General features: G+C 41.8%; 1 protein-coding gene across 1 annotated transcript in view; it reads right to left on the minus strand.

Annotated features, from left to right (window-relative positions):
* HGD (homogentisate 1,2-dioxygenase) overlaps positions 1-21,460 on the minus strand; it is a 41,826-nt gene continuing 20,366 nt past the window's right edge. The window contains exons 5-14 of the mRNA XM_025990134.2: positions 18,717-18,776; positions 16,890-16,981; positions 15,751-15,785; positions 14,868-14,947; positions 14,020-14,119; positions 11,846-11,970; positions 9,170-9,274; positions 6,603-6,729; positions 2,973-3,154; positions 1-356 (exon numbers count right to left, since the gene is read on the minus strand). Coding sequence (XP_025845919.2) covers positions 207-356; positions 2,973-3,154; positions 6,603-6,729; positions 9,170-9,274; positions 11,846-11,970; positions 14,020-14,119; positions 14,868-14,947; positions 15,751-15,785; positions 16,890-16,981; positions 18,717-18,776 — 1,056 coding nt within the window. The 3' untranslated portion in view covers positions 1-206. The remainder of the gene's footprint in view (positions 357-2,972; positions 3,155-6,602; positions 6,730-9,169; positions 9,275-11,845; positions 11,971-14,019; positions 14,120-14,867; positions 14,948-15,750; positions 15,786-16,889; positions 16,982-18,716; positions 18,777-21,460) is intronic.

The following is a 21,460-nucleotide window of genomic DNA, read 5'->3' on the forward strand; positions in this document are numbered from 1 at the left end:
CACAGAGCACCAGCCAAGTATTTATTGAGTAATTAAGCTGACACAGAACTTTCCAAATACATTTCTACAAATGTCTGAATTACTTGACTGTGAAAAAATGAGTTCTCATTTTAACCAACCCCCCCACCCCATACTACCAGAGGGCATGAAATTCTAAACAAAACCACACAAATCCATTTTCAATTTTGGCAGCAAATGCTCCAGTCTCAGTTAGGTCCTGCTGGTTTCCTGGAATCAGGGGTGAAGTGGCTCTTGAGAGGTTCCCAGCACTTATAGTAGTTCTCATCCAAACAACTAGAGGTCTTGAGCCCCCACTTGGTGACGGCCATACTTAGAGAAGATTCAAACATAAATGCCTGTAGGAAATGAGGAGGGGGACAAGAAAGAAGAAGTGAGATGGATAATAAAACATATTTGATTACACGTCAAAGAAAAAGATATAGGTAGGCAGAATCTGAATAATAAATCGCGGGTGCTGACGTGGGGAGGACCGCAGGCCTTGGGTTCCGACTCTGGCTCGGCCACTTATGTGAGTGAGACTCTAACTTCTCTGAGCTCCACGTTTCATTCTATAAAACAGAATTGGGCCCATAAGCCTCACATTGTCCTTACGGCATTATGGAGCTAAATTTGCTAGATCCAAGGGCAGAAAGGGAGAGTTCGAGGACTGTTTATCTTAGAAACCATCACATACTGAGGTTATGTCCTTGTGGGGAGGCCCTGCTCCCCATTTTGCAGAGGAGGAAACTATGGCTCAAAGCCGGGAAATGGCTTGTCAGGTGATGGTAGTAAGAAGTGGCAGAAATGGGATTTGAGTTCTCTTTTTCAGGACTCCAACCAAGAGATGGGCTGGGAAAAGAGGAAGGAGGAAAAGGGAGAGTGAGGAGGAGGAGGAGAAGGAAAGGAGGAGGCAGGCAGGACCCTATTCAAGAACCCTATTCTAGAAGACTCTGAATGGTGGATGCCTTGCTGTGTTCAGGTTTTTGTCTCCAACAGAAAGAATATGCACATGCTCTGTGCAGCTTAGACATTCTGGCTTCACCAATTGCTGATTTTCCTATCCACTGAAGCTTTTAAATATAAAATAAAAACAAAAGCGGAATAAACCCCTACAATTCTTATGTGTTTACATTACTGGAAATTTAGAAAATATAAATGCACAAAAGGAAGTTAAAGTTCTCTTGTGTCACACCCCAGAGAACCCGTGTTAGTACTGGTGTCTAATGTACATGAGCCTCCCTATACCTATAAACAAGGGAGATGATTGCCCCTGCCTGCCTTCCCATGACAAGCTTAACGTGAGGACCAGATGAGATCACATGAAGGTGCTGTGCATGTTATGAACACTATTTGGAGATAAGGGTTATTATTATGGCTGTTCTTGTATTTCTGAGGACTGCTTAAGAGCCTTGCTGTCTGACTAGAGCAACAAAACCCCATTCCAGTTGAGCTGTGGAGGCAGTATTGAACAAAGTTTATTTATTCCAAACCGGAATAAGGATAAGGTGTATAGATGGGCCTGGGTCCCAATTATATAATGGGAAATGAGGATGGGGACCCAAAGTTAGGTCTAGGCAAAGTGACCCTAACCTGGACCCTAACCCTGCCAGGTATCCTGAACTCCCTACCCAGCTTCTGTCCTGCCCTTAATCCGTTATAAGGATAGCTCTTTCTGGCTAGTTCCCCAAGCCTTGGGCAATTCCCAAGGTCTTGCTCCTCATAAAAACAGCCCTGTCATTGCTTCTCTGATGCAGAACACTGCTCCCTGATAACACTAACTGTCCAGAGCCAAGTTGGGCACTAAAGGTTACTAAGTGGCAGGTCTAGGGTAGCCCATGTACCCCAAAGAGACTTTGGAGGCAATAGCTTAATGGCAATTGTCAAACCACATCTCACAGAGAAGTAGGGTTGCACAGAAATTCTGCAAAGGCTCTTGGATAGGGAAAGAGCCAAGGTCAAGTAGGTGGGACTTTGCACCTTTCCCCTTGCAGATCAGCTCCATCAACTCTGGTCCTGGAACTGGGACTGAAATCAAACTGCATTGGATGGAGAGACAGATAATGCTCTCTGTTTGCAAGCTAGGCATGGAGTCAGGCAGGCCTGTGCTACTGATTTTATTAAAGTCAGGTTACACTGAAGGCATTTGTTTGAAAAGGTAAAGCAAATTTGCATATGATTTAGCATAAAATTACTCCTTGTGGTCCATAAACTCCACCTCCAAGAATTCAAAAATAAAATAAAAATCAAGTACCGCAGCCAACTGCAATTGTGTTCAGCCTCAATGTTTATAGCCTGATACAGGAAGAATACAAAACAGGTTTTCAATCCCATCAATTTCATCCCATGCCAAAGGAGAGCAAAAGAAAATGAGAAAGCCGCTGAGAACTGCTGCTTACAAGCCCTGACTATAGTGAAGAAAGGCTTCCTGATTCTCCTTGGCTTGAGAACTCCACTGAAGGTGACATCCTGCATCCCTGGGTACTGTAGTGTAGCCCTAGAGGGTCACCTCAAAAAGCAGAGATGATTCTGGGACACAGCGTATATACTCTGGGCTGCATACAGGTAATATTCACAATATTCCCTTAAATCTGAACAGTGCTAGACAGTCTATAAGGTTAAATATAGCCACCTGCTGAGGTGGACACCACACCCATCCTACAAATGGGGAAAATGAAGCACAGAGAAGTTAAAGTGACTTGTTCAAGGTCATGCAAGAACTAAGAGCTAGGATTTGATCTCAGATCTGACTCAAGTCCAAAGCTCTTTCCACCCTTCCACATCAGGAATCTAGTATACACACAGGGGTGTGTGCATACACACATGGGAATAAATAAACACACAGACACACACTCTCCTCTCTTGACTCCTCTGTGACTTTGGAAAAATGAAAAAAAAAAAAAAAAACTAGCCAGTACTCTCAAGAAAGTTGGGGAGCCCAGAGACTGCCAGAGCCTGGCATTCAATTTGCTTACCATGGTGCCATCAGCAATCCTCTCGGGTGCCAAATTGGCTTTGCTGGCCTTCTCAAAGCAGTCAGCATCAGGCCCGTGGGGGGTCATTGAGCTGTGCAGGCTGCCTCCTCCTGGCAGGAACCCACCCTGCTTTGCCTCATAATGACCTTTGATAAGTCCCATGAATTCACTCATGCAGTTCCCTGGGAAGGTTGAAATAGTATTATTTTTAGTATCCAATCAAGACTGGTAAAGTACCAAGACCTCTCAAGCATTATGTCTATGGAATGCCAAGAAGATAGGAGAATTTTATAATTTTTTTAGGATTACTAAAGAATACAGATAGATGGGAGGGAGGGGAACCTGCAAAACATTCATTAGTGTGGAACTCCTGGTGGGCAAAAGTCTACTTGATAGACGTGCGGATTATCAGAGGTCTTAAGCTCCACTGCCTGAAAGAAATAATGTTGGATCTAAAGAAAACCATAGCCCAGAGAAGAATTTTAATAATAATTAAAATGAAAATTATAATAAAGAGTGGATGGGCTCTATCATCTAGGCTTATAAGCCCTATATTAAAATCATCTTCTTTTCTTTTCCTTTTTTTAAAAGATTTTATTTATTTACTCATGAAAGAGACAGAGAGAGAGGCAGAGGGAGAAGCAGGCTCCATGCAGGGAGCCTGACATGGGACTTGATCCCAGGACTCCAGGATCATGCCCTGGGCTAAAGGCAGGTGCTAAACTGCTGAGCCACCTGGGAATTCCCTCATCTTCTTTTCTAGATCTGATCTGATCCTCCTCCAAATAGCCTCACAGTAGTACATGATATCACCATATTTCTGGTTCCCAATTCAGAAAACTGAGATGAAGTGTGTATGTGTGGGAATGTGTTGATGGAAGATTCATGTAATGGAAAGAACCCTGGACTTGGAAGCTATTACCAAATGATAATCTCTGTGAAAGTATCTTCGCAGCTGTAAAAATTGTCTATAAATGCTATATAGTCTAACAAACATTATCTTCTGTATCTGAACATTTCATCTTATTTTCTATTCTCCAAAAATGCCTCTTAGGTTCATTCTTTTTTTTCTATTTCCATTGATATTCTCTTTATAGAATTCTAAAATTTTAAAATTGGAAAGGATCACTATTTCTACTCAATACAGAAGAATATTCTACATCATTCCTGACTGATTACTTCCCAGGGTCTGCCTGCATGCTTCCTGTGAATGGAAGCTCTCTACTCAAACAAAGCAACCTAGTATATTATTAAAAGCTCTGGGTGTTAGTAATTTCTCTCATATTAAATGGAAACTTGCTTTAATCTAAGTTAAGCACATTGGTCTTAGTTGTGCTTTCTGGAGTCAACAAAATTTAACAAAAATCACCACATTCCCACTCTTTCAATCATATGTTTCTATTGAAATAAAGCTCTTTTTTAAACAAAGAAATAAAGCTCTTTATTAGAACAACCACACACCTGGGGCAAGAATTAAATACAATACCTGAGAAAATTTAAATGCCTTTTCATTCATTCACCCATCTACCCACACTTGTCCATTCCCTACCCCATTCATCTGTCCATCCATCCATCCATCCATCCATCCATCCACATACGTAATTGGACACTGTGCTAAGTGCTATGATAGAGAGGAGTAAGTCACAGCCCATCCAAATTACTCTAATAGTCTTTCCTGTGAGAGGGCTGAGAGTGCAGACTATGAACAGAGCAGAGAGCTATGGCATTGGCAACCCTTGCAAAGCTGGACATTTGGCATGATAAATGCCCCAGCCCTCTTCCTTACATGTGAAGTATAACTGAGTGCCAAAATATTTCTGTCATTGCCTAGGCAACCATGTTCATCCTGCCTAGGAAACAAAATGCTGCTGCAGGCCCCTATAGAAAAGGTAAGACCCAGATCATAGCTCTACTCATTTCTCCATGAAGCAGACATAGAGGAAAAGAAGTAACTATAAGCATAATGTGCCTATATTTTAAAAACAGTTCTGCTCGTGACTGAAATATGCTGTCACACTCCTCAATCTAGGTGTCCTCAGGGTCACCTTCATGGTTTAATTTTAAGAAGAGAGCAGTACAGAATTCAGCTTTGATCTGAATATGAATTTAAGTAGCAATAACTTTGGTGATGACATTTCTATATCATTTTCTATATTTCAAAGGACAGAGGGAGGGTAGACCTTGCCTCTCTGATTAATGTTGAATCCAGTTGATTCAAATACATTAAAATGACTGGAGGCAATATTTCTACAGAAATAATTCTCCACTTTTCCTATAAAGTCACATCAAAGTAGCAAAGATTTTGATTATTGCTAAAGCAATAGTTTTAATATCTCTGGAAAAAATAATCTCTAACTTGGGGTTCTGTGGCTTTTCCAACTAACACAGGCAACCATACCTTTCAGATATTTATCTATCCTGGGCCAAATGTACTTGAGAGTCTTTTAAAAAAATTATAAGAGGCATTTCACAAGGTCATTTGTTTCAGGTGACTGAACTACAAACCAAAGTATCTTGAAAGCTGTAACATAATAGCAAATGTGTCTAACTTAGATGGCTCTATTGGCCTTCTCCTTGGGTGGGCGATGAGACACAGGCCAGTGCTTCTCAACATGTGGCCTATAGACTTTCTGTGTCAGAATCCTCTGACTTGTTAACTCAAAATGCAGATTCCGAGGTTCTATCTCAGAACCAACTAATTATACTCTCTGAGACTGGGTGCTGGGATGAATTTTTTTTAGTAAGCAATTCTGATTTTTATATTCTCAATGTTCTCAAAGTGTGGTTCCTGAAACAGCAGCATCAGCAGCATATAGGGACTTGTTACAAAGGCAAATTCTCACGCCCCACCCTGGACCTACTGAAGCAGAAATTCTGAGGGTGGGACCCAAGAATCTGTGTTTTAACAAGCCCTCCAGTGACACTGACACATATGAAAAGTTGAAAACCGCTATATAAAGTAACCTCAACACAATAACTCTGTGAAATAGTGAATTATCAAGGACTAGCATGTAAGGTACAGGCTAAGCTAAAGTAATTCTCTCTCCTGGACAGCAGATCCTCTAGGGGACCAACTTCCAGGAGAACAGTCAGGGCCTGTGAGGAGCCTGACACTCTTCAGAAAAGATAATAGTTTGCTTTGACTGTATTTATGAAGTATCTGGTGTCTTTGTAGTGGTAATTGATTGTATCTTTTTCTCCACCATAATGGTGTCACCTGAAAAAGGTGGTGCTGGAATTTGACCATTAAGTGCCTTTCTTCCATACTTCCATACCTTCTATAAATGCCTAAATTGCCTGTTCAGTGCACTGCTATGTCTTGGGGAGCTGGGGGACCTGGGAGCTAGTATATATAAGTCAGAAGGCCTGAGGTTGACTAAGGAAAGGGAATTGTTTTTAAGACTGTTCCAAATGAAATGCACCTCAGAGTCTTTCCAGAGCTCTGTGTACAAAAATGCAATCTCCAGGAAGTGGAATTGTACATTGACCTTTAGGTTGGATTTACAGCTGGCTAATGTACAATTAAAAATGCCAACTTCATTAAGTGTGGCTATGAAATATCTTATTCATTCTTGGTGATGCATTTAGTGATTAAAGAAATGTTTATTAGATGGTGAAATAGAGACTTACTGTGGTAATAAGGAGGCCTGAAAGTCTTGTCAGCAACCCCCCATCGAGGCGGGAAGATGACAAAATCAGCAACAGCCACTCCAGGACGGACAGATTTGGCGGTCAACACTGTGAAGATGGATGGGTCCTGTGAAAGCATAAAGAGACACTGAGCCCACAGTAAAAGGGTGGTGACTGGACAATGGTACACATGTCACCCACATGGGAAAGGCTTTCTGAGTTGGCTCTAATTTTTTTAATTTTTTTTTTTTTTTTATGTAGGCTCCACACGTACAACCTAGAGCACGCATTGTGCCCAACCTGGGGCCCAACCTGGGGTTTGAAAACACAATCCTGAGATCAAGATCTGAACTGAGGTCAAGAGGCCAAGGCTTAACCTACTGTGCCACCCACATGCCCCAACACTGTAATTTCTGATCAAGCCACACAGGCCAGGCTAAGAAGTCTGGGCTTGTCGTTGAGGTGCAGAAATCACTCATCTGACTTTCCCTTCTTGCTGTGCTTGAAGAAAAATGAATTAACACAAGCTAAGAGGATTTGGAGCTGCTTTTTCACCCTGCTGAGCCCCCATTTCATGTGAGTATTACCCTGTGGGTCTGAGAATCAGTCATGCCTGCCTCCCAATCTCAGGTCAGGGTGACCAGAGCTGGTATGTGCCACAGGGAGTTCTCCACAGAAAGGATGCTTGGAGTGAGGTGGAAATAGAAATAAAATAGTACCCAACTTTTGGTATAGTTGTAGGATATAGTTCTCTTTGGGGCATCACGGAGATTCCAGGTGGTACCCTCATTACTATCTTTCCCTTGTTTGACTCTCAGGTCTAAATTATACCAATTACATCATTAGTTTGGGGAGTGGTAATGTAGAAGGCATAGGCTGGGGGACAATATTACGATTTCAAAAGAATTTTGGATTTTTCAATGGAAAGATTGAGATTCAACTTAATTGAAATCAATTATCATGTTTGCTTTCACATGCTGGGGTCTGGGATTCAAAGATGGTTGAGATCTATTTCTTGCCCCTTTAGCATTGTTGGTGGCAGTGGTCTGGGGGCTGGAGGAGTCATAAAAGAGGTAAGTAAACAACTAATCACAGTAAGGTGCCAAGGTCAATCTAGCCTTATAAATAGAAATCCAAGGGAATACAGAATGCCTGCCTACCTGAGAAGATCAGGGAAGGCTTCAAAGAGGAGGTGGTATTTGAGGAAGGTCTTGAAAAATGAAAGGAGAAAGAAAGAAAAAGGAGGGCAAGAGGAGAGAAAGAAGGAAAGAAAGGAAAAGGCATTTTAAGCACAGAAAATAGAAAAGGCATCAAAAAGCACAGAAATGTTGCTAAAAGGCAAGAAGGCTAAAGCCCAGAATTCATTTACAGAAGGAAGAGAGGGTAAGAGCTGGTATTGGAAAAATGAGTCTAGGGCCAGATGGTGGAGAGCATCCAACACCACGCTTCAGAGCTCAGACAATCCTAAACCATGGGGAGGCTGCAAGGTTTTCTCATGCAGCAGTAGAATGGTCGGAGCTGGATTTTGGAAGAATAACTGTAGCAGCACTACAGAGACTGGACCTGTGCAAAGGCAAGCCCCGAACCCACCCCTATCACTGTGAGACTTTATACTTCTTCATCTGTCTTGAGAAATGATCTGAAAACTGTTAAAGAAAATGTAGTGAGGCTCAAATAAAGCTCTATCAGTGTCTCTGGATCCCTTTTCATGCTGTTTTGGGCTTGATGCCTCATTTTCTATTCCCTTTTGGTTTTGTTACAAGTTGTCTCTCTTCAAAAGGTAGTTTTGTTACCCTAGAGATAAGCTGAACTGGCTCAGAGTAATCTTTCTGTCTTTGGTTCTCTAGCTCCTGCTCTAATTATCCCTCCAGCTTTTGGGTTAAGTTAATCTATCATGAACTAGGCTGCAAAATGAACTTTCCCACAGGGTCTCAGAGCTAGCACTTTATCACGAATGTGGGGCCTTGGGGGCTTAGGGACCTATTTGTGGCCCTCTAATTGAGTGAAAAATATGACCGAGTTCACATTTTAGAACATCCTTTGTTTTAAATTCAAGCACTGAACATTCTGAGGAACTTCAGAAGAGGACTATCTGCTCCATCATTGCTAAAAACAGCCAGGAGTGGAGGTACCTGAGTAGGCAGCCGGACCCAGCAGACTCAGCATTTGTGAGCAGGACAAGAAAGAACTTTCCAAATCCAGAGCTGTTTCTTTCTTATCACTTTATCACTAACATTAGCAGTTGGTTTCTTTTGGGGATACACTGGCCAAGAAGATACTAAGTTTTTAACCATCTATAGAAGTTGCTGTGATACTCTATAAGAACTAAGCTGTGTTCAAGGGTGAGTGTTGCCTGTCAGGCTGGGCTCCCCCAATAGCTTGTTATTTCCTCTTTCATCAAAGCTTTGCTGCAGATGATTCAAATTCCTGTCAACACAATGACTATATCTTGGGCTTCCAAGGGTGACACTGGAAATGCTAAATCTGTGAATATCAGGGACCTAATATGGATGCCTCCAACCCACTGGCTACCCTATTCTCAGGGCCCCTCCATGGTCCAGACTTACTGCATGGTCGAAGGCCACCGAGTTAATGACCATGAAGTTCTCCAAGTTGTACTTGTAGGGGGTGTAGTTCCCATGCCATGCCACAACATTGAATGGGGAGACATTCTGATCAAAAAACAAAACAAAACAAAACAAAACAAAAAACAGGAAAGGGTAATCTTGGTGTTTAATGCTTTTGTAGCTGTGCTTCCACAGTTTGTACTTGGCATCACGGTCTCGCTTTTTGATTTGATTTTGCTCAGAATTTAATAACACCATCCTTTGGGAGAAGTATAACCCCGAATCATTTTGTGGTTGCTTCACATGCCTTCAAACCATCCCCTCCCTGCTAAGCCACTAACCCTATTTTTCCAGTTCATAAGCTGCAGCTGCCTCTGATTCCATGTGCAGCAGAAGCACAGCACATTCTCCAAGTAGTGCCTTTTCAACAATTTTTAACACAGTTGTGAGAAACTGTGGATGTCAGCAATTCTCCGACAATCTGGGCCACCGTCTGGGTTTCCTGGTGCATTTGGCTGGGACTGCTCTCCAGGTAATTGCTGCCTAGAGGAGCTTCTGGTACACTGTCTGGGTTGGTGAGTTCAGGAAGGTGAGATGGTATCTAAGAGTTCCAGCCTCAAGAACTTAAGTTTTCAGAACAATCCCAATGTGATCCTTCTTGGGCCCGCTCTGGAATAGGAGAGGATCAGCACTCTGTTACACAAAGGTGGTCCCCACGGCAACTATGCTTCTGTTCTGGAAACAGAATCTAACTCAGAATATTCTAAAAATTTTACTGAAGAGCCTACTTACAGAGGAGAGATTAGGGTTCAGTGAACTGGCTAGATATGCTGAGGTTTCTGAGCCTAGTAACAGTGGGAAGACCTGGCCATTCCAGGGCCTGTGGGATATGGGAAGAACAAGTTGTTACAGGATTCCAGCAAGAGCGAGAACCATGAAGGGGCTGCCTGGTGGTGTGTTGGTAAATTATTTAACAACTAGCAACTAACTCTCAAAAGAAAAATGCACTGTTTTTATAGCATTTGCTAATTTCTGGGGTATAAATATTCTTACCACGATCAGTTTTGAGCTACTATTGTAATGTTGCTGAACACAAAGCTGGGAAGAATGTGTATATCAGTTCTTGCGTGCCAGTATGAACTGGCTCCAGCATGCCACTGGGGCTATCCAACAAGAGCTGAGATCATGGAGGGTTGCAGTCACACATAGGGAAGAAAAGGAGAAGAAAAACTCCCAACTTTTTTGTCTTTCCTCCTGCCTTCCAATTTCCTGTGAGTACCTCGCCCTGGTTGAACCCAACCAAAAACCAGCTGGCTGGGGAGCCCATGCAGGTCAAGCTCCTAGGGTACAGGTCATGGCAGAGAAGGGATAATGGATCAGTGTGGGTGCTCAGATAGAAAATAATCAGCAGAGTCCACTTAGGAAGCAGAAACCCATGCTGGCCACCTCTGGAATGGTGGTTCTCTATCAATTAAATTCAAAAATAATATGGGGAGCATGCCTCTGATGAATGTAGGTTTTCACACCTCATGCCCATCGTTTTTGTCAAGCTGGAGTAGTATGGAAGGATCCACATTTAAATAACTTCCCTTAGAATTTCTGATGCAAATGGCCTCTAAACCACATTTTGAGAAATCCTGACCCAGACAATATGAAGGTGTCAATGTGTCAACGAGGCTGGCAATTAACTCTCAGGGGTTGATTTTAAGTGCCAAATTAGTTGGCCTCTGCTGATTAGCATACCTTCTAAATGCTGTACAAGGAAAATAATATGCCTTGGAAATAGAAGCTATAGGTCAAAGGGGCCAAAATAGTGGTAATAAATAATGGTAAAAAGAAGAAATCTTTGGATTATTTTGCTTATATAATTACATTCTGCAAATATATATTCAGTATATATATATATATATATAATATAATATATGCTAATATATCAACAATTACGTATTATATTATTATTATTATCCATTCTTTTACCTATCTCCTGAGTTTACAAGGCTACTGGTATAAACTAAGTCAAGTTAATTAACTGAGTTCTACTTGTTTTATATTAGTCATAGCTTGTATTTGAAATATGGTGGCCACTGGTAATATAAATCTTGGATGATCTGCTTATTTACTCATTTTCCTTTTCATAACATATTACCCTGCCTGTATATTATATTTTACACACCATTTTAGAGACCTACATTTTTCCATGATTTTTATTGCTGTTGAGGAGAAAGAGCACAACCTTTGGAGTCAAACAGATATAGGTTCTAATATTAGTTCTGCCATTTACTATGACACTTGGTAAATTATATGTCACTACCTTTTCATGCCTATAAATGAGGCAAATAGGGATCCCTGGGTGGCGCAGCGGTTTAGCGCCTGCCTTTGGCCCAGGGCGCGATCCTGGAGACCCCGGATCGAATCCCACATCGGGCTCCCGGTGCATGGAGCCTGCCTTCTCCCTCTGCCTGTGTCTCTGCCCCTCTCTCTCTCTCTCTCTCTGTGACTATCATAAATAAATAAAAAAAATAAATAAATGAAGCAAATAGTACCTTATTTGTAATATCTTAGTAGTATGGTAAAAACGAAAGGATATATGTAAAATATTTAACACTGGCCTTAGCAAACAGTAGGTGCTTAATAACTATTTATTCCCTTTCTGTCTGCTGACCTCTCTTACTTTACCTGTTTGGCAGCAAATAGCTTCCCCTGGTATTTATTAATCACAGTGTAGCCACCTGGTACTTGGTGATCTTCATACCAGGCAACGGGTATCAAAAAATCACGAGGATTGGCCAAGCCATTGGCTCCTAGAACACAGAGACCCAAAAGTTTTTTAGACAATAGGAAAGATGCCCGCAGTTGCACAAAGAGAAAGGGCTCTCTTCCACATCAAGAGCCGTTCCACAATTTGTTTTCATTGTTCAAAGGCTCATTGGAATCCCAGGCTGGTACCCTTCTAGGAGGAGTCAAGGAATTTGATCAGGAAAAAGAATCATGAAAATCATCATCATGATCACCAGCATCACCTCCTAAAGTTGTAGAGTAAATATGGTTTATCAACCGTGTTACATGCATTCTTGCATCACAGCAGCTGAGGGGAGAAGATGAGACTAGAAAAAAGGTAAAGGGAAGTTCTGATAGAACACTAGAATTTTCCTCCAAGAAAACCATGATGATTCTAGAACTCATCTCCAGTCCTTGATCTCAGAAAGGAAGGGTTACATACTGTTGCCTCGGCATGCCTCTGCTTCTCAGAACTCAGAATCAATCCAAGTCTGCAAAACTGCTCTCCAGCCTCACATATCTGTCTGCCACTCAGGAGAAAAAGCATTCAGGACTTGCTTGCTTACCTTTGCTTAGGGGTGAGTGTTGCCTCCAGAGAAAGAAAATAAATCAAAAGACCAAAAATAAAAAGTGTAAGTGCAAAAACATAATTTAACTCTGAGAGAGACCTGGGGAGTGTTTTATCATTTCCAGCTCCTGGGGTTAAAAAATATAAGCCCCCAATTGGTTAGTAAATTATATATATTTTTGAGGGTACATGGTCCATGGAACCTGCAGTCTATGCTGACTGTAGAGCAGCAGGAAGCCAGACTGAAGTGGGAAGAGCGGGTGGTGAGCAGAATGACAGACGGCCCACCATGGCTCCAGCTGCCTCTCTGCTGCCTCCCACCTTCCTCTGACTATTTGGATCTCCCCAGGGGAGTGACCAGAAGGCACATGCTGGCCTGTCCTGCTTTACTCTAAAAAGCTGTTGACAAGGAAAGGAAGAACTGGGAGGTGTGGCCACCACCTTTAGCAAACATGTCAAAGATGAAACCAAGGGCCAATTTTCGCAGCCACTCTTTTCACTCTAAGAGATGTTTTGAGAACAACTCCTCCTACCACCTTCACTTCTTTCCTGCATCTCCTGCCTCCAGTTTGCCAGAAGAATCGGGGGTGGGGGGACCTTGATTCACTTTTGAAAGTTTTAATCTTACCTCATGGAGGCTGCCTCATGGAGGAGATTTCCAGCTCCTTCATGGCTCTGAATTAATGTGTAGATTTTGTGGAATGTGCCGAGTGGGAATGTTAGGTATGTAGATGATACATCTTTTGGTCTATATCCCTTTCCATAGGAATATAGCCCTTGTTTAATGACTTTTGCTATGTTGTTGTCTACATACAACTTACTGACTTAAGAACATAATCTCCCTCCTATTCACAAAGTTTGTTCCCACATGTATGTCTCTGCTTAAGCAGTTCTCTTTCCTTTTTATTTGTCCTCAAATTTTCATCAAGATTTAGTCAATCTTACCTCTTCTATAAAGCTATTCCTAGTGACTTTGGCCCCTAGTAACCCAAACTTCTACATCCTTTAGGGTATATACTGTATAATCAAAAATCTATTATATACCTTCTGTTCTCCAACGGTCTATATGCTACTCTAGAAAGAGATTTATAATGGGTTGACTTTGGTTGTTTACTTTTATGTATGTATTTTATGAGGCTTTTGTTACCCTTGGTGCGATTCCCATCAGTACCTTTAGCACAACATAGAGACAAGACTAGCTGATGGATAGATATACACTGATGAGCTAATTAGTGATTTCATTTCATCAGCTGGGTCAGCCATTATAAAGAATCCCTGACCTTGGAGGGCTGAAAAAAAGTATCTGGGATTGCTTAGAGAGTTTTAATAGGTTTCTGAAATTCCCAGCTACACTTGGTCTAGAGAAGTTGTCTAGACAGGAAAGTTGAAATTTGAGTGAGATAATGAGGGGAGAAAGATAATGAGGGAAGAAGGATGTTTAACTCTCAGGCGATTATCTGTCCTATATCTCAAGGGAGCCTAAAAGCTTGTAGTGAGGATTTACCAATTGGTCCCAGGTCAGGCAACTCAAAGTGGACACCGTAGACCTCCAGGATGTAGCCCCTGGTCTCCTCGAAGACATCTATGCTGAACCGCATTCCTCTCTGGAACGGGAAGTAGATGGTGGTGTGCACTCCCAAATCATACCTGTAGCTATAAAGAAGCTGCCCCAGGGACACCTGGATGGCTCAGTGGGTGAACATCTGCCTTGGGTCTGGGATCGAGTCCCACATGAAGCTTCTTGCTTCTCTCTCTGCCTATGTCTCTGCGCCTCTCTCTCTCTCTCTCTCTCTCTCTCTGTCTCTCATGAATAAATAAATAAAATCTTAAAAAAAAAAAAAGCTGCCCCAGAGCCACAGCTATCCCCAAATGCAAAAATAAGGCTATAGTCTGCTAAGCTATGTTTGAGAGGTGGACAACTCAAAGATAAGTTAAAATGAAATTTTTAACTTCTAATCACATCTGTGACCCAAATCAATTCTAGTCTAATCGCTCATTAGGTTCAGAGATACCAATGCTCTAATATAGCCAAATTTTTAAGAAATTAATCTTCACTGCACCCCCCACCCACATCAATCCGTGGGAACAGAGCCTTATCCAAAGTGTATATAAGTATTTAGGAAAGCATATTGACAATGCTTTTTGCTTTGTGATTGTGTCCTATTTTAAAACAAATCATGCACCCAAGCCTGCTTACCCTTCTGCACAGGGAGCCTCCTGCATGACTAAATTCCCTTCCTTTGCTCAGACACGATCCACCAAGAAATTTTAGGGTTGGAAATGACAGTAGTTACAGCATCTGATTGCTCCCAAATTAGGGATAGGCAGGGGAGAAGGGGACACATCACCAACCTGAATGACGCAGATCTCGTTGGGCTGCACAAGCATCTTGCCAAACTCAGTGTAAATGAGAAGTTTTCCTTTCTGGGGAACTAACAAAAAAGACAGGGCTCAGTGAACAACTCTTTTCTCATGAAGGCCACTTCATGAAGAGTAAAAGGCTCAAGGGCTGCATTTGATTTTTCATTCCAAAAGAAAAGAGCTTTATTGAGTCTCATGTGGGGAAATGTATATTCTGAGAACTTAGGTTAGCAATTTTATTACCTAGAAGAAAGTGAATGAAAAAAATCGACTCTGCTTATTTTTGTTTGCCAGGCTAGGAGTTTTTATAAGCACAGTTCTGTGGATTGACCAGAAAGGACAGCAGAAATAGGATGGAAAACCACTAATTTCTGATAGTTCCAGCAAGTCCAGTATTTGTATATCTAATATCTACACCAAAATAGTGATTACAAAATATCAGTACTGAAACCATCAAATAGAACGGGTAGATGAGAGGACTCTCTAATAGACATTCTGTTTCAGATAGCATGATAAAAATTTCTATCTAAATGGCAGATATCAATGACAGATGGTCTTGGGCGGATTTGAAGGCAAATAGAGTTATCTTAATAAGTTAATCACATGTTGGTATTATTCTATTTCTTTTCAGCTTTCCAGATCTCCCGTATTAGAAAGGTCTGGCAGGGATGGGCCGAGACAGAGAGACCAGGAAATAGATGAGGGGCTTTGAGCTACACCAGGAATCTTTTCCAGACCGCTCATGGCCTCTAGATCTCAGTCTGTAGATTGTACTACATAAGACAGACTGAAGGACAAAGGAAAATAATATATATATAATTGAAAAGCAGCTTGTGACTGGAGACCAATTCATACTGAAATCTTCAGAACTTACCAATCAAGAAGTCCCCATCTGAATTGTAAAAGCATCTAAAACATAAAGAATAATTCCTGTGATTTTCAATTTTAACACTGTCCAGACAAATGAATTCACTTCATGTATTATTGATTACTACCCACCATGTGCCAGGCTCAGTGCTGGATATGAACTGGTGAGCAAAATGACCCCTTCTCTGTCCCAAGACATCTTAGAGTCTAGTAGGAGGTCAGATAGCAATCAAATAATTACAGAACTCTGTCATCGTAAACTGTAATGGCACTATGAAAGTCAAGTTCAGGTGAATGAAGGAATAATGAACTTGATCTAATGTGATGAGTCAGCAGAGGCTTCCCTGAAGAAGGGACATTTGGCCTGAAAACCAAAGAAATTATCTAGGCAAGAGTTTGGGGAGTGGGGAAAACATTTCAGGCAGAAAGAACAGCACATGCAAATGGTCTGAGGCAGGTTGAAAGAACTGAAGGAAGACTAGTGCAGCTCGAGTGAAAAGAAGGAGGTGCTGTGATATGAGGTTGGATCCAAAGAGACATCTGCAGGGCCTTGTCATGGCTCAGAGAAGTTAAATGCCCAAGATTACTCAGCCAGGAGGAGTGGCATAGAGTTTTGGATAGAACAGTCAGGTTCCAGTGATAATGCGCAAATCTACTGTGATATTTTGCTTCCCCAAGAAAGGCAGAATGCCATTTTCATATTTTTTCCGATTAAAAAAAATCCAATATGTAAGCTCCTCTATTGAGGAATGTCAAACTTACACAGTTATTAGCTGAAGCCAAAGTCTCAGCTTGACCCGCTACCAACTGGTGGCCCTTAATGGCTGCTCATGCAGTATGTCTTTGGACTCAGTTGAAGAAATTAGAGATATTCTGACCCAAATCTGGTTAAAGTGAAAATGCCTCTTGGACTACTTCCGCTTCCCAGTGCCCACCATCTCTTTTCTATTTGCATTGTCATGTGAAATTCTTGTTTATGTTCTAGGAGTCAGTCATGATTGAAATGCTCACTTATTAATAAATGTGTATCAATGTTGCTCTGGGAAGAAAAAAAAACAGTAACATAAAACAACTACCTAGCTTCCATTCTCTGGCCAACACCTCTTGGGAAATCAGGATGTTCTGCGCAAGCATCAAGCCGCTTACCTGTTCCCCATGGAGGTGTTGCAGAGAAAAATATGGATGGCAAGTCCATTGTTAGACCTTATGTCTCCAGCTCCACACAAGGTATGCAGGCCCTGGGAGAGACCGCAGGAGAAGGAAGGGTGTATGTAAGTCTCGTCCAAGAGCCTGGCCCTCTTCCTGGTCTGGAGAGCCATGAGGCAAGGTTCTATTCCAAGACTAGTGGACAAGTGGACATTTGGGGTCCAGTCTGCTCTGGACAGCCCAAGATTTGTGGATTTTGTTTGGTAAGTGGTGGCTCTCTCTAGTGGCTAGTCATGGCCCTAGATCTGGGTTATCTCAATGGCTAAAATGACCTTACTTGGCATTTTATCAGTTTGGTGCTTAAGATGAGCCTAGAGGAGAGTTTCTTTCAAAAGTAAAACCGGGCACCTAGGAAGCCTAGGGAGGAAGGTTGCCACATGAGGGACCAGCTAATGCCCCTTAGCTACATGCACCTTATCAGGTAGGCAGCCCTGTGCTTATATATGGGATCAGCCCTAATTTTTCCACAACAGGGAAGTGGGAGCATTCTGACCAATGATAATCCCGTCTGCTGATAATCTGCAGTTGAAGAAACCTTAACACATGGGTCTTCTCAAAATCCTCAGCCCCAAACCTGCAGATGGAAAGGAGAGAGCTCCGCTCCTTCAGATATGCATAATTCGCCCAGAGTGGAGGATTTCTTTTTGTATTTTAACACAGTTTGCCAGTTTGGGATCGATTTAGATGGTTCTACACAGAGCTTGGGGCACTTAAAATATAGATAAGGAATTCCGCATAATCCAAACAATTTGGCCTGTGGCTGGGCACCTGGACTCTCCCTAAATAAGCCATGGACTGAGGTTGGTCTGCAAAACTAGCTTCTTTGAGGCCCTCTGCCTTGTAGCTCTTTTCTTTCTCCCCTACATACAGTTTGCTCTGAGCTCAAGTATTCCAATACTCCCAACACCTATAACTACCGAGCAGAACTTTTAATCAGCATTGTGTTAACTTGAGCTGTCACCCTGAATTAATGTTATTCTAGCCCAAGGGTCTATTTCATGAAGTTCATGAAGTTGGACAGAGAGAAAATTATATATTTATTTTCACTAACCTCTGAAATGTATCATTTCCTTCAATTAATATGAATGTAAGCAACAAAGTACAGAAGTATTAGAAGTACCTGTGACCTGCTCACTGATAGAGATCACACATATTTTTAGATCACATTATAGTTGTTATGCTTTTCCAGAATATTGTTTATGCTCATACTTCTATCAACTAAAGTTATTAGATATTTTCATAGATCTTGTTATTTAGAAGCATATATGTTACCCAAATTGAGGGCTGATGGAGGGAGGTGGGCAGGGGATGGGCTGGACAAGTGAAGGATGTTAAAGAGGGCATTTGTGTTGAACACTGGGCTGTATGCAAGTAATGAGTCACCGAACTCTACTCCAGAAACCAATATTGTATTGTATGGTGACTAACAAAATTTAAAAAAATAAAAAGGAGTCCAGGGGAAAAAAGGATAAGGACCCCTGTTCTAGCCAAAAACAAAGAAACCTGAGGTAGGGAAATGCTCAATTTCCATTGGCCAGTCAGAGATGTTGTAAATAGCTCACCAGTGCCCTTTGGTGTCAGGGGCCATTTGGTGCCTGGAAGTAAGACATCCCTTGGCCAGCCCTGGAAGCAGAGGCAGGTGGTGCTGTCTCTGCTGCCGGCCTCTAAGTCTGCTTCCGCTTGGCATTCAGCCAGCAAATGGCTGAATCACTCACTCACTGGGGGAGAAAGGAGAGCAGAAGGAAGGTGTGGATGGTATTGACTTACACTCACAAAGTCCACCTTCTTCTGAGATGCTTTTGGAATTTCAAATGGTTTCCATCGAAGCTAGAAAAAAAATTACATACACAGGAAAATTTTTTTAGAAGGAGAAACCATCGGCTTTCTAAATAAATAGCATTGATTACACAGAAAAAGGATAGCTGTTCTTCTGTGTGGCTCCAACTCCTCGTAATTTTGTTATTTTAAAATTAATAACTACCCATTATTTCCTAAAGGATCTCAGTTGGGTTCTGTGTGTGTATTGGTGTGTGTGTGTGTGTGTTTAATCTATCATCTTATCTATCTATCTATCTATCTATCTAATCTATCTATATTGTTTTCATTCCTTAGCACTTTTAAATTAAAAAAGTGAAAAAAAGATCATTGCTTCTTATTTCAGAAGCTGTTTGTTTCTTTTAACATTTCGCTCAGGCACATCAGTGAGTTTTGACTGATGCTGCTTTTTATGCTATTTATAATCGGCTCCCTTTCCTGGCATGCCAGCCTCTCTGTGTGGGCTCCTGACACTGCAGGGGAAGGTTCTACTTCTACTTCCAGCCTTGGGAGTTTTGAATTATTTCTTTAAGAGGAAAAAAAAAGCACCCAACTGAGGTTGGATTTAGTAAATGCAGTACCAGGTTCAATTTTTTAACCAAACCCCACGTTTGTCCCCAGGCTGCCTGACAATTCAGTTTAAATCACAACAATCTTTAATTTAATAATGAAATGATCTAAGGAAGTGGGAAGAAAAAACAGCAGGTCTGGGACCTACTAGAAGTAAGGTCCCAGCGCTTATTAATCAACTTGGCAGCAGGCCTGACCCAGCCAGGCTGGCAGCAGATAAACTGAGTAGCCTGAGGACATCTCACAGAGTGGCCTGTGCCCCAACAGCTGGCTCCACTGGCTGCAGCGCCTGTTCGATGCAGGCAAGGCAGGGCCTCTGCTAGGTCATGGGGCTCAGCTCATTTTGTATTTCAGAAAGGCAGCCAAGAGGGAGAGGAAGCAGTAAGTGGGAAAGATGGCATTGGGGTTATTATTCTGCTTCCTTGACATACACAGTCAGGTGGCAGTCTTTATTTTTTAAAAGCGAAGTAGGATTTTCTCATCCTGGTACTACATAAAAAGGTTGTAAAATGTTGATTTGAAAAATGTTGCTGAAATCCTGCCTCAGAAAGAAAGAAAGCGTTTAGGGTTGCCTGGGTGGCTCAGTTGGTTAAGCATCTGAGTCTTGATCTCAGAGTCACGAGTTCGAGCCCTGGAAAAAAAAAAGAAGGAAAAAAAAAAAAAAAGAAGAAGAAGAAGGAAAAGGTTTAGAACTAATTTCATTAAAGATGATATTTCCTGGGAGGAAGGGGAACCTGAGAGCAAGGATCTAGGAAAGGTTTCTCAACCTTGGCACTATTGACATTTTGCATTGGATAATTCCTCATTGTGGGAGGCTGTTCTGTGCACTGTAGGATGTTTAGTAGCATCCCTGACCACTAGTCACTAGATGCCAATAGCACTCCCCCAAGTTGTAACAACCAAAAATGTCTCCAGACATTGTCATATGTCTTCTGGAGGACAAAATTTCCCTGGTTGAAAACTACTGATCTAGAAGGATAGTCCCCTGACATCAGGAAGGGCCATGGCTAAGTACTGCTAGCTTTATGAGAGCGAGTTCTAGTCTACTATTAATCACTACATGTTGCTTCTCTCTACAGTAGCAGCACACAGAGTTTGTATACCTAGGAAGACTGGAAGACTAGGCTACCTGGCGTCTTGGTCCGAGAAGAGTCATCATTCCAGATTTCCCAATGGAATGAATTTAAGCATCAGGTCAATTGTTGCCTGGGCAACCTTTTAGACCTATCCAGAGGTTCTGAACTGATTACCCATGACAGTTGCCCAGAAGAACTTTAAGACCCAAGACTAAATTAACTCAGAATCTGTTCAGTATTTTATAAAAAATTTATTTTATAAAAGTTCTACAAATGGAGCAGCTACAGTTTAAGAATCACCACACCTAGCCAGATTCTGTGATTCTTATTTGCTGAACCAAGCATCATGTTCAGAAAAGTCCTCTCAATCAACCTATCAACAAATTAATTAGTCAACTAAATTGTTGTATCTTTGGTCAAATGTGGCAGTGACTTGCTAGCTACCAAATAGCAAGGATATTTAAATAATACAAGTGTAAAGATTTACAAACCCAAGAAAAAGGAGAGCAAGAAAGGAGAAGGAGCATATGAGTGGCTCAGTTGGTTAAATATCTCTTGGTTTCCACTCAGGTCATGATCTCAGGATCATAAGATCAACTCCTGCTGGGCCTCTGCACTCAGCAGGGAGTCTGCTTCCCCTCTCCCTCTCCCTCTGCCCCTCCCCCATGCACACACACACACTCTCTCTCAAATCTTTTTTTTTTTAAGAAAAAGAAGGAAAGAAAAAAAAAGAAAGGAAGGAAGGAAGGAAGGAGAAATTCCAGTAATAGGAGGAGCACTACCTATTTGTTGCATTGAGACAATATGTTTGTAGATCTTTCTGAAATTGAAATACCTGTTGTTGGTAGAAATAAAATCCTGACCCTCAAAGAAGAGGCTTGTCCCTGTGAGTGGGAAAAACTAAGAGATGCTAAGAGGTTGGTTTGATTGTTTTTGCTGGTCAGTTTTTCAATCTTCTATAGCATATCAGGGGTGTCAAGTGGACAGGCACCTACATGATGATGTAGGGAGCATGCTTTCAATAGGGCCCACACACTAGATGAGGCAGTG

The sequence above is a fragment of the Vulpes vulpes genome, chromosome 1, assembly GCF_048418805.1.
Source record: "Vulpes vulpes isolate BD-2025 chromosome 1, VulVul3, whole genome shotgun sequence".
In the NCBI taxonomy this organism is placed as follows: Eukaryota; Metazoa; Chordata; class Mammalia; order Carnivora; family Canidae; genus Vulpes; species Vulpes vulpes.